Source organism: Podarcis melisellensis (assembly GCF_964234715.1).
Source record: "Podarcis melisellensis genome assembly, chromosome: 2".
NCBI classification, from domain to species: Eukaryota; Metazoa; Chordata; class Lepidosauria; order Squamata; family Lacertidae; genus Podarcis; species Podarcis melisellensis.
The window spans coordinates 120,577,324-120,589,181 of NC_138529.1; the positions used below are offsets into that span (position 1 = coordinate 120,577,324).

Below are 11,858 nucleotides of genomic sequence, written 5' to 3' on the forward strand. Positions count from 1 at the left end.
ATCTGAGGCGAGTTGCCGCTGGCGCTGCCGCCCAAACGACGCCACTTGCCCGGAGGAGGAGGGCAGAGAGGCGAGGAAAATGCAACATGGCCCAGTAGCAGCAGCGGCGGCGGGGCTGTGAGGAGGGGCTGCCTGGCGCGCCCTCCGCGGCCCTGACGCACGGGGACAGTGGTGAGCGCTGAGAGCCGCTGCCTGCCGGACGCCTTCAGCCCGGACGCATGCACAGCTTGTCCGCGACATGGGGCTCTGCTACAGCCTGCGCCCGAGGCTCTTCGGCGACTCCAGAGGCGGCGAGTGCGCCCCCCCAGATGTTGTGCCCGGTGCGGCCGGCCCCCCCTGCACCCACCACGCTACGCCACTGCCCCCAGGGCATGGTACTGCCCATTTTGGGAACCACTGATTTAGCTTCCTGGATTAAAGCAACTTGAATGGAGGCCAGGCCTCCTGTTGGGCAGGTTGAGGGGCCCCACCTGGGCTGCCAGGTTTGGGGAAGGGCATGAAATGGCAGTAGTTGGGCATGGGGGGGGGGGTTGGAGGGGGGTTGCCATCTGGATCTCCTGCCTCTGTTTCCCCAGAGCATATTGGGACACTTGAGGGTGAACGCTTGGCATAAGAAGATTCTTATGCTCTTTCCTCCACTGCAGCCGAAACGAAACAGGGGAATGCATGATGAAGAATGCAGCCCATCGCTTCCCAGGCGGACTCTGCTGGCATCTGGTCTCATCGCTGACCCAAATAGGGCTAATTTAGGCAGCTAGCCCTGGTGATCGTCTCATGTGTATTGGATGGATTTCCCCCCTAAATTGATTTTTTAATTCTGAATTTATTGTTACTCATGTTTTATACTGCATTTTATGCTGTTTTTTGTTGCATTGATTAAGTGTTTTAAATTTGTTGTTAGCTGCCCTGAGCCCAGTTTTCTGAACCAGGAAGGGCGGGGTATAAATAAAAAAATATTATTATTATCTTCCTTCCACCGGATAAGGAGGGGGGACAGAGCAGCTGGGACAGAGCAGTGGCTGTGAAGAGGGAAGAAGGATTTCTCCAAATGCAAGGCTCATCCACATCTCTGCTTTTCCCCTGGGAAAAAGCCACTTTCTACCGCTGAGTCGGAGCAAACATTGATTCGGTTTTCTCCATCTTGAGGTTTGCTCTGATTTAGCGCTCAAGAGAGGGTTATCCAAGGGAAAGTAGTAAAGGAATTTTTTTCTAGAAATGGGAAAAGCAGAAGTGTGTGGCCCAATTTGCTTATTCCACCCCTTGATAGTCCCAAAGGTCTGAACTGCAGCCTGCTCTGCAAAACCCGGAATAACAAAAGGAAGAAGAGGGGATCGCTACAAACTCAGCACCTCCTTTGTTGTTGTTTTTTTGTTTTCATTTTGAGATCCTTCTGTGTGGCTTCAATTTCCCTCTACAGGATAAAATAAAAGAGAACTCTATTTTTGATTCCAGTCATGTCTCAAGCATATCTCTGCGGGCATTTCTGGGGTGGGATGTGGGGCGAATCCAACCATTTATTTTTGGTGTTTTAGATTCTCTGATGCATTTTAGTTTTCCAGCTGGCCAAAGTCAAACAGCATTAGGGTTGAGCAGCCGGTTTAGCAGCAAACTCATAAAGGAGGTTGCTGCTGAAGGGTGCATGCGGTGTGTGTGTGTGTGTGTGTGTGTGTGTGTGTGTGTGTGTAGCTTCAGATGGAGCAGATGAAAGAACATAAGAAGAGTCCTGGTGGATCAGGCCCATGGCTCTTATAGTCCCGCATCCTGATCTCACAGTGGCCAACCAGACGCATCTAGGAAACCCACAAGCAGGACCCGAGCATTATAGATTTTCTTCTCCTGGTCCACCCTCTCCAGGAGATGAGAGGAAGAACAATGCGGATTATATGAAGCATCTGATGATGTCGTCAGAAACAGGCAAGAAGGAAGCAGGAGGAAAGATGTTTGGAAATCAAAGAAAACCAGACAGGCATGAGAGGAAACAGTCAAAGAATGGGCAGAAGAAATCCTCTACTTTTCAGGGTGCAGATGACAGAAACAGAACAAAAATGAGTCCGGTGTATATTAAAACACTCAGACACAACCCCGACCAAAGAGAAACTGATGGACTACGCAGAATTGGCAAAATTGACACATAAAGTACGGGGCAAGGACAACTGTGACTTTAAAGATGAATGGGAACCTTTTACAAAGTACTTCAAGAAACAACAAAGTGAATCGGACTCCTTGGCAGGTTTTGAATAAGCACTCACAAACTTTTTATTGACAATAACCAGTCAGATAAATTAAGGATTCATACAATTCTGTAACATGCATTTGTAGAGAAATCAGAGATTGGAGCTGAGGGAAGTTGGGGGGGAGGGGAGGGTGGGTCATTTTATGGGGAGAAGTGGGGGGAAATCAAGGATGATATGTTTGAAGATAGTATGTTTTGTTTAAATTCTTAATAAAAATATTTTTAAAAACACACATTTAGACACATCAGAATTAAATAGTCATTGCAGAATCCACACAGGGGAGAAACCATATAAATGCACGGAGTGTGGAAGGAGCTTTTGTATGAGGCAGGTTTTAATAGATTCACTGGAACATTGAGTTCTAGTGGACCTCCTTGCAGAAGAAATTCCATAACACTGGAGCCACTGCAGAGGAGACCCTACACCACAGCCTTGTTAATTTCACAAAAGGAATAACGTCTTGGAACCATCCTAGATAAAGATTTGGCCTTGTCAGAAGCTATGGTTCTAGTCTAGATATCAGTGGGGATAGAACTGGTCTCCATTTCTAGTTCCTATTGTCAGATGTTTGCATCATTAGATGCTCTTTTGTATTCAGTTCAGGTCTGAATACAATAATGTAGCATTTGGGCATGAAGATGCAGCCCAGGAGCCCAGCACTGGAAGCAAAGATGGAGAAGACCTGCACAGCCACCATGTATTTCCCCTTTGTGCTCAGGTAGGTGGGCACAAAGGAAACCCAAACACTGCAGAAGACCAGCATGCTGAAGGTGATCAGCTTGGCTTCATTGAAGGCCCCAGGCAGATTCCTGGCAAAAAAAGCTACTGTGAAGCTGATGGCAGCCAGGAAGCCCATGTAGCCAAGGGCAATGTAAAACATGGCAACAGACCCTTCATTGCACTGCAGGGTGATCTCTCCAGGCTGGGAGTGCATGTCGGAATCTGGGAATGGTGGAAACATTCCAAGCCAGATGGTGCAGATGAGAACTTGGACAGTGGAACAGGAAATGACAATGGAGTTGGCAAGACTCTTCCCCAGCCATCTCCTCACCCTGTTCCCTGGCTTTGTGGCTAGGAAAGCCAAGACCACTGTGATGGTTTTGGCCAAAATGGAAGAGACGGCAACTGAGAAGATGACACTGAAGGCAGATTGTCGGAGAAGGCAGGTCATCTTCCTTGGCCGCCCAATGAACAGGAAGGAGGACAAAAAGGAAAACAGGAGGGAGACAAGAAGGATATAGGTGAGGTCCCGGTTGTTTGCTTTGACTATGGGAGTGTCTAGGAATTTAATGAAGATTCCTAACACAATCCCTGTGGTTAAGGACAAGAACAGGGTGAAGGAGGTCAGGAGGGTCCCCAAAGACTCTTCATAGGACAGGAAGGTGATAATCTTAGGGACACATTGATCTTGATCTTTGTTTGGATGCTGATCTTCTGGACATTTGGTGCAGTGGTCTGCATCTGAAAAGAAAAACAGTGAGTTCAGCATCATTCATATATCACTATTATCTCTGTTCTGTATTACATTCTATTATATTACGAAGTCCTACATGCAACAGGAGAAGGAGTGAAAAGATGTGACGAGCCATTTAGTGTCCAGTAGGAGTTAGACGCAGGGGCGCTGTGGGTTAAAGCCTCAGCACCTAGGACTTGCCGATTGAAAGGTCGGCGGTTCGAATCCCTGCGGCGGGGTGCGCTCCCGCTGCTCGGTCCCAGCGCCTGCCAACCTAGCAGTTCGAAAGCACCTCCGGGTGCAAGTAGATAAATAGGGACCGCTTACCAGCGGGAAGGTAAACGGCGTTTCCGTGTGCGGCTCTGGCTCGCCAGAGCAGTGATGTCACGCTGGCCACGTGACCCGGAAGTGTCTCCGGACAGCGCTGGCCCCTGGCCTCTTAAGTGAGATGGGCGCACAACCCCAGAGTCTGTCAAGACTGGCCCGTACGGGCAGGGGTACCTTTACCTTTAGGAGTTAGAATAATAGATTCATATAACTGTAGCCTTACTGGAGTTCACCGATTGGGTCTGCGTTGCTCAGGGACAGGAGGAAGGAAGTCAAAATGACACCGAGGTTGTTTCAAAGAAAGAGTTTATTCTGCTCTCCGGATAGCAGAAGGCACCTGCGTGGTGAGTCCACAGCAAGTACAAAGAAATGACAGGTTTCATGCAGTTTATATATCCTCCAGGCACCCTCTCACTCCTCCCCTAGGAGCCCAACCACGTCGGCGTACGTACACAGGTTGACATCACATATGTTCCTGCTCCGGCACTCTTAACCATAAAAGGGATTTCCTTCCTGCACTCCTGACCATAAAAGGTTATTCCTGTTCCTACTCCTATCTTGGAGCAAGAGGTCACTACTTCCGAGAACATGCTCTGACGTTAGTCCCAGACTTGGGTCTCTGCGTCATTTGTGGTCAGGACATAAGATATGTCTGTGTATGTTCTACTGGTAAAGTCAAGGCCAGTCTTGATGTCAAACTGATAAGGGAGAGAGCTGTGTTCTTGTTTTGCATTTGCTCAACGGCTAAAGTTTATGCATTTAGCTAAGGAGAAATGGGGATTTTGGTGCAGTTTAAAAACTGCCTGCACAGTCAGTTTTGGGGTTTGGGAAACCCATTCCTTCATAACTGTAGAGTTGGAAGGGACGCAGGTATCAATTGAGTCACATCCCGGCAATGCAGAAACCACAGCTAAAGAACCTCTGGCAGATAGCCGTCCAACCTCACTTCAACAGGCAGAAGGAGGCATCCCGACCCCATCAGTTTGTACATACGATACGATACAATAATCTGTATTGTCATTGTCCCATACAGAACAATGAAACTGACATTCAAAAACCAACAAGCCAGCTATCCCAGCTATCCCAGCCTGGTTAGCCCCTAAAAACTCTGATACCCCATTATTAAATACAATATACTCCCGTACAGACTCCTTACAATGTGTTTAAAACCAAAATCGCATTGGGGTAGAAACTGTTTCTAAGGAACACTGGCACTGACATATAAATTCCTTTTCTTTGCCTGCTCCAAGGTCTGCCCTCTTACCTTCCAGAGCAGAGATTGTCCCTTTCATGCACCGTGAGCAACTGTAGCAGCAAAAGGGTTGGCCTTCATGAATTACCTTGGTGTATCCCTGGCGACAGCTTTCGCTGCACCTTGAATGAGGCGGGGTCTGTTCATAAAAGGAAGGAAGTGGGTGGAGAAAGTGAATTTAAAATTTAAAATTATTTAAAATTTAAAATTATTTAAAATTTAAAATTATTTAAAATTTAAAATTATTTAAAATTATTTAAAATTTAAAATTATTTAAAATTTAAAATTATTTAAAATTATTTTAAAAAATTTAAAATTTAAAATTTAAAATTTTAAACAAATCAGAAACCGGGATGGCTTCTGTAAATCCAGGACTGTCCCTGGGAAATAGGGACACTATTGTGTCTGTCATTGTCCCCTTCACTTGTTGGCTTTGAGTTTCTAGTAAAAAAAGAAAGAAAATTAAGTAGGCCTCACCTGGTTACACCACCCAGGCCACACAATGGCATCTGGATCTATAGCAAACGTTATTGTTGAGGGGTTGTGCCTCTCTGCACTCCCAACCTTCACTTTCTCAATTGATTTATTGGGGAGCACTAACACGTTCACAACATCGAAGGCAGCTGCCAGGTGTCCGTTCTCATCCAAGTGCAGCCCGTTTACGGAAGTATTGTCAAAGTGGAAGTTTCTCAGGAAAGGGTGAAGCTATTATGGCAAAGAAAACAGCAGCATTTAGAAATGGAAGTCGGATATTGCAAACCTGCCTTGTTGGACCTCCAAATTTCTGAGCATAGATAAGCAAGCATGTTCTGGAACAGCGTTTCCCAAACTTGGGTCTCCAGCAGCTTTTGGACTACAATGCCCATCATCCATAACCACTGGTCCTGCGAGCTAGGGATGATGGGTGTTGTAGTCCAACAACAGCTGGAGACCCAAGTTTGGGAAACACTGTCCTAGAATATGAACAGCCCAGCATCCTGTTCTCCCATTGGCCAAACCAAGCCTGTCGGAAACCCACAAACAGTGTGAAGTAATGAGGTCCGGCACGCTTCCACTGCCACTGCTCAGCTTCTCTGGACCATAGCAGAGTGTAGGCACACCATGTGCTTTGTGTTTGAGCATGCAGGAAAAGAGAGTCTGTACGCAGCTTCTTCACTAATCTAAGAAGCTTTATTATGTACAGCAGCAATAAATCAGAAACTCCGGAGACGGCATCTTGTCTCCCATCTCAGTCAAAACCGAAAGGAGACTGAACACAAAGAACAGATTCTCAGATGAGGGAAACTACTCCCCATTGGGCAGGACGCTTACTCTGAGCTGTTTATGTTAAGTTGTGGCGAACATATCAGACAACACAGCGATTCTTCAAACAGCTCTTGTTTATTCACAAGCCGGGACAGAACTGAACTGAAGGGTTCAGTCAGCCTGCTTATATAGAGCTCCAGTACAACGTCACTGTAACAACTTTCTAAAACTATCCAATCACTGAACGTCACTTTCGATCCCTTATTTGCATAACTATCTACAGTATCCCCCTGCTGGCCCAGGGTGAGAACTTCAGTACATAACAGTTTAACCCTGTAAGCTCTGATTCTCCTCACAAACAGGACCGGAGCGCACCTGCAATGCTCTCCGCAGCAGGTATTTAGGAGAACAACAGGGTCATTGTGGCTTAATAGCCATTGATAGGCTTCTCTGTGGATTCGTCTATTTTTCTTTTGAAGCCATTCCAATTGGTCGCCATCACTGCCTTCTGTGGGAGTGAGTTCCATAGATTAACTGTTTCCTGCTTGGCAGGGGGTTGGACTCGATGGCCCTTGTGGTCTCTTCCAACTCTATGATTCTATGATTCTAACTATTTGTTGCATGAAGGAGTGCTTTCTTTTGTCTGTCCTGACTCTCCCAGCGCGGCCATGGCCCTTGCCATCACACAGAGAAGGGCAGAGTGTACTGGCGAGAACTCTTTGGTCCAGCCAAGCATCCAAGGGGCAGGCTTTGGAACGCAGTCCCGCAGACAGCAATGGAAGCTGGTAAGTTAGGGCAAATGGGGCTCCAGCCCACCAAGTTTCAGCCAGGCTCCCTGCCCACCTCCTTACTTTTAACCAATCCAATGGCTGGCATTGCCTGTCAGCTTCCTCCTCTTTGGAATGTTGCATTCGTAGAACTCATCAAGGAAGAGGATGGGGACGAAACATTCATTTGACTACGCCTGTCATTTACCCCCCTGCCTCCTGCCCTATGAGGTCCAATGACCACAGCTAAGGAGGAAATGACAGCAGCCACAAAATTAAAAGACGCCTGCTGCTTGGGAGAAAAGCAATGACAAACCTAGACAGCATCTTAAAAAGTAGAGACATCACTTTGCCAACAAAGGTCCATATAGTAAAAGCTATGGTTTTCCCAGGGGACGCGGGTGGCGCTGTGGGTAAAACCTTAGTGCCTAGGAGTTGCTGATCGTATGGTCGGCGGTTCGAATCCCCACGGCGGGGTGAGCTCCCGTCGTTCGGTCCCAGCTCCTGCCCACCTAGCAGTTCGAAAGCACCCCTAACTGCAAGTAGATAAATAGGTACTGCTTTATAGCGGGAAGGTAAATGGCGTCTCTGTGTGCTGCGCTGGTGCTGGCTTGCCAGAGCAGCTTCGTCACGCTGACCATGTGACCCGGAAGTGTCTTCGGACAGCGCTGGCTCCCGGCCTCTTGAGCGAGATGAGCGCACAACCCTAGAATCTGTCAAGACTGGCCCGTATGGGCAGGGGTACCTTTACCTTTACCTTTATGGTTTTCCCAGTAGTGATGTATGGAAGTGAGAGCTGGACCATAAAGAAGGCTGATTGCCGAAGGATTGATGCTTTTGAATTATGGTGCTGGAGGAGACTCTTGAGAGTCCCATGGACTGCAAGAAGATCAAACGTATCCATTCTTAAGGAAATCAGCCCTGAGTGCTCACTGGAAGGACAGATCGTGAAGCTGAGGCTCCAGTACTTTGGCCGCCTCATGAGAAGAGAAGACTCCCTGGAAAAGACCCTGATGTTGGGAAAGATGGAGGGCACAAGGAGAAGGGGGCGACAGAGGATGAGATGGTTGGATAGTGTTCTCGAAGCTACCAGCATGAGTTTGACCAAACTGCGGGAGGCAGTGGAAGACAGGAGTACCTGGCGTGCTCTGGTCCATGGGGTCACGAAGAGTCGGACACGACTAAACGACTAAACAACAACAACAAAGGAGGAAATGATGCTCATTGGATGAACTTTGGTCACTCACCTTGTGATCAAAGCTGAATTTATCAAATTTGCACGTTCCAAAACAATAAGAGAACCGGAGCAGAGCCAGCCTTCCAAATCTGCACTAAGCCCAATTTTGCAATGCGGTTCTTCCAACCAAACAACATTCACGAACATTTGTATATTAGGGGGAAATGTGTCATATCCATGAAAATAGCATACAGCATGTTGTTTTAGGAGCACTTGCTTCCAAATATGTGTACATTAATCAAAAGCGCATACAAAAAAATGTGTTGATTAGAAGAAATTCACACTAAATTGCTGAAGAATTTTCATGAGGTTTTCATGAGGTTTCATGAGCAACAACAACTGTTGCCCTTCCTCTTCTGGGAAAGAAACACGTAGCAGAACTCCCAAAAAAATAGATCAGAGGCAATTGTACTTCATTCAGCAGAGCTTTTACTTGCTACTGAAGGGAAATGAGCATAATGGTCACAAATCCAATACATTCAGGACTGGCTCAGTCCATAAAAATCCGGTTGCAGCACTTACAAAAACTTATAAACTTATAACAAGACTAAACCTTAACACTAAGCATACAATGTACAGAACATCACACCAGGAGGAAGAGAGACAGAAAGGGAAAGTAAGACCCAGGCTCCTTCTGGCCCATATTTATAGTCAACATGACCTTAATTGGAAGAGATAAGAAAACCAGTTCAAGCCAGCTATACTCAGATTCTCTGAAGGTAGAACCCAAACAATCACGAAGCTTCTTTCATACAGAGAAGCTTCCAGAAACCTCTTGAAGGAATTAGAATAGGAAAGATCACTACACATCAGATCAATACTTTCTGCACTAAGAAATGAAAACTGACAATAACAACAACAACATTTTTATTATTTGCACCCTGCCCATCTGTCTGAGTTGTCCCAGCCACTCTGCGCAGTTTCCAGCATATACAAAAACATAAAACATTAAACATTGAAAACCCTATAGAAAACCCTATATAGCTGCTAAATGATGCTAAAGAAAGGCAGACAACCTAACTTGTGAGAAACACAAATGGAAGAAGAAGAAGAGGAGGAGCAGGAGGAGGAGGAGGAAGAGGAGGAGCAGTAGTTTGGATTTGATATCCCGCTTTATCACTACCCAAAGGAGTCTCAAAGTGGCTGACATTCTCCTTTCCCTTCCTCCCCCACAACAAACACTCTGTGAGGTGAGTGGGGCTGAGAGACTTCAGAGAAGTGTGACTGGCCCAAGGTCACCCAGCAGCTGCATGTGGAGGAGCGGAGACGCGAACCCGGTTCCCCAGATTACGTGACTACCGCTCTTCACCACTACACCACACTGGCTCCCATAGACTCAAGGTATTAAATGAACTGGCAATAATATTAGCAGTGAAGGAGAAAAGAATACCTGCCATGGCTGTACCCTTTGGAAGACCAAGTCACTTCCACCTCCCCTCACCATCCTCCGGGATCTGGATGCAAATGTAGCCCTTAAGGCAAGCACCAGAGCCTGGACCAAACTGTAAATCGTGTAGCTATCCAGGGTCAAGCTGTCTCCATCGACCTCCTGATAAATGCTCTCCTTCTTCTCGACGCATCTCATTTGACCTCTCGCCGTCAACGCATGCTTCAAATGAAAGCAACGAAATCCTTTCTTATCGAACCGCGGTTTGACGTTTTCATACCTCGTCCCCTTTTTGAACTGCATTAGGAAGGCCAATGAAGTGTGGATGTTTTGCATATCAAACATGCGGTAAAGAGCGCTCAGGTTGATGTCCTGCAAAGCCGTCATGATCCAAACTTTACCTGCTGTGGGCAGCTTGCTCCTCACAGCCCGGAATATGACGTAAGCTAAACCGAAAACAGATTGAGAGTCCCCAGAGAAAATGGCGACGTTGACTTGCCTCTGCACGAGGAACGCAATCATGGGGGAAATGTTTCTGTACAAAACGAGTGCTGGGATTTTTTCTGAGAAGGCCACGCAGATCCCTTCCCTCGCCAGCACTTCTGTCAAAGTCCTCATGAGCCTCTCTCCGTTGTCATTTTCTGGAACGACGAGGCCAACCCACCTCCACCCAAAATGCTGCAGAAGTTTGGCAATGCCCAAGTATTTGGTCTCAGCGCTTGGGACCATCCTGTAGACAAAAGGGAGCTGAGATTTGTCTTTCAGAGCAGGAGAAACAAAATCGTAGCTGACCTGTGGAGAAAAGGAAGGTTTTGAATCTCAGGATAAAGCCGAGGTGTTTGCAAACCTAAAATATCACAGCCAGCTATTGAAATGGCTGTTGTCATTTATTGTGTGTGTGTGATTTTGCAATCAAAATCCTAGACTATGCATTAACATCTACTTCACATGTGGTTATACCTTTTAAAAAAGCAACCTTAGCAATACAAAGAAATACAGGATGTCAGTACATAATCTGCTCAATCCATTCTGGAAGTCCATTCGACTTCCAAAACGTTTGCAAACCAAGGTGTGGCTTCTGATTGGATGATTGGCCCCAGAAACAATGGCAGCAGCCAAAATGGAAGTACGGCTTCCGAAAAACGTTCTCAAACCGGAACACTTACTTCCGGTTTTGCTGCGTTTGTTTGTCAACTAAGCTGTTCAGGAACCAAGGTATCAGTGTACCAGCCACACTTCCCATTTCCTACCTGTGGGGTTTTGTAGATGCTCAACATATTTGAAATCTGGCCAGAGATTTCAGAGTCAGCCCCTTCGAGGACAGCCAAGAGGTTATTCCGCCTTCCGCAGCAGTAGTTTGGGATGTTTGCTTGCCCAGTAGAGAGAAGGTCTATTGTAGCATCATAAGTCGTCCTTGCATCAAAGTAGTTTTCGTAGATGTTGTAGCCCAGAGTGACGTTGAGCAGGAGCCCAGGATCCCTGCTGACTCTCTGAGTGGCAAATATGAAGGGCAGGAGCTGCCTGAACTGCACATTTGATAACCTGCAACAAAATTTGTGTCCCACGTTTAACGACCATCCAGGTAGATGAATGCCCACAGCATTCAGCCTGGCTCTTAACTGTCTCTCACTTTGCTGGGGTTTGAAGCTCATTCTGTGACATCCAGTGGCGTAGCGTGGGGGGGTGCAGGGGGGCCGGCCGCACTGGGCGCAACATCTGGGGGTTAGGGTTAGGGGGTGCAAATCCACGGGTTAGGGGGTGCAAATTACTTGCCTTGCCCCGGGTGCTGACAACCCACGCTACGCCACTGGTAACATCATACACTGATGTCAAAATGATACATCTGCATTCATCCATGGTAACGTCACTGGCCAATAAACTCCAGCAACTAGGTCAGCAGCAGCCTGGCTCTCCAGCAAACTTAATGTTTTAGTTCATAGCCTGAGCATGAAGAAG

The 11,858-nt window shown here is 46.9% G+C and overlaps 2 protein-coding genes across 2 annotated transcripts in view; one reads left to right on the forward strand and one right to left on the reverse strand.

Moving 5' to 3' along the window:
* Nucleotides 1-1,451, forward strand: part of LOC309364331 (alpha-2-macroglobulin-like) — a 68,467-nt gene extending 67,016 nt beyond the window's left edge. Inside the window, exon 36 of the mRNA XM_081901332.1 lies at nt 645-1,451. Within this exon, the coding sequence (XP_081757458.1) occupies nt 645-670 (26 nt within the window). The 3' untranslated portion in view covers nt 671-1,451. The remainder of the gene's footprint in view (nt 1-644) is intronic.
* A 934-nt stretch (nt 1,452-2,385) lies between these two features.
* LOC309361422 (vomeronasal type-2 receptor 26-like) lies at nt 2,386-11,554 on the reverse strand (the record flags this gene model as incomplete). The annotated part of the gene is made up of 5 exons (XM_081896374.1): nt 2,386-3,695; nt 5,279-5,405; nt 5,744-5,971; nt 9,906-10,694; nt 11,153-11,554. 5 exons carry the CDS (start codon nt 11,552-11,554, stop codon nt 2,782-2,784), a joined length of 2,460 nt encoding a protein of 819 aa, XP_081752500.1. The 3' UTR covers nt 2,386-2,781.
* Between the last annotated feature and the right edge of the window lie 304 nt (nt 11,555-11,858).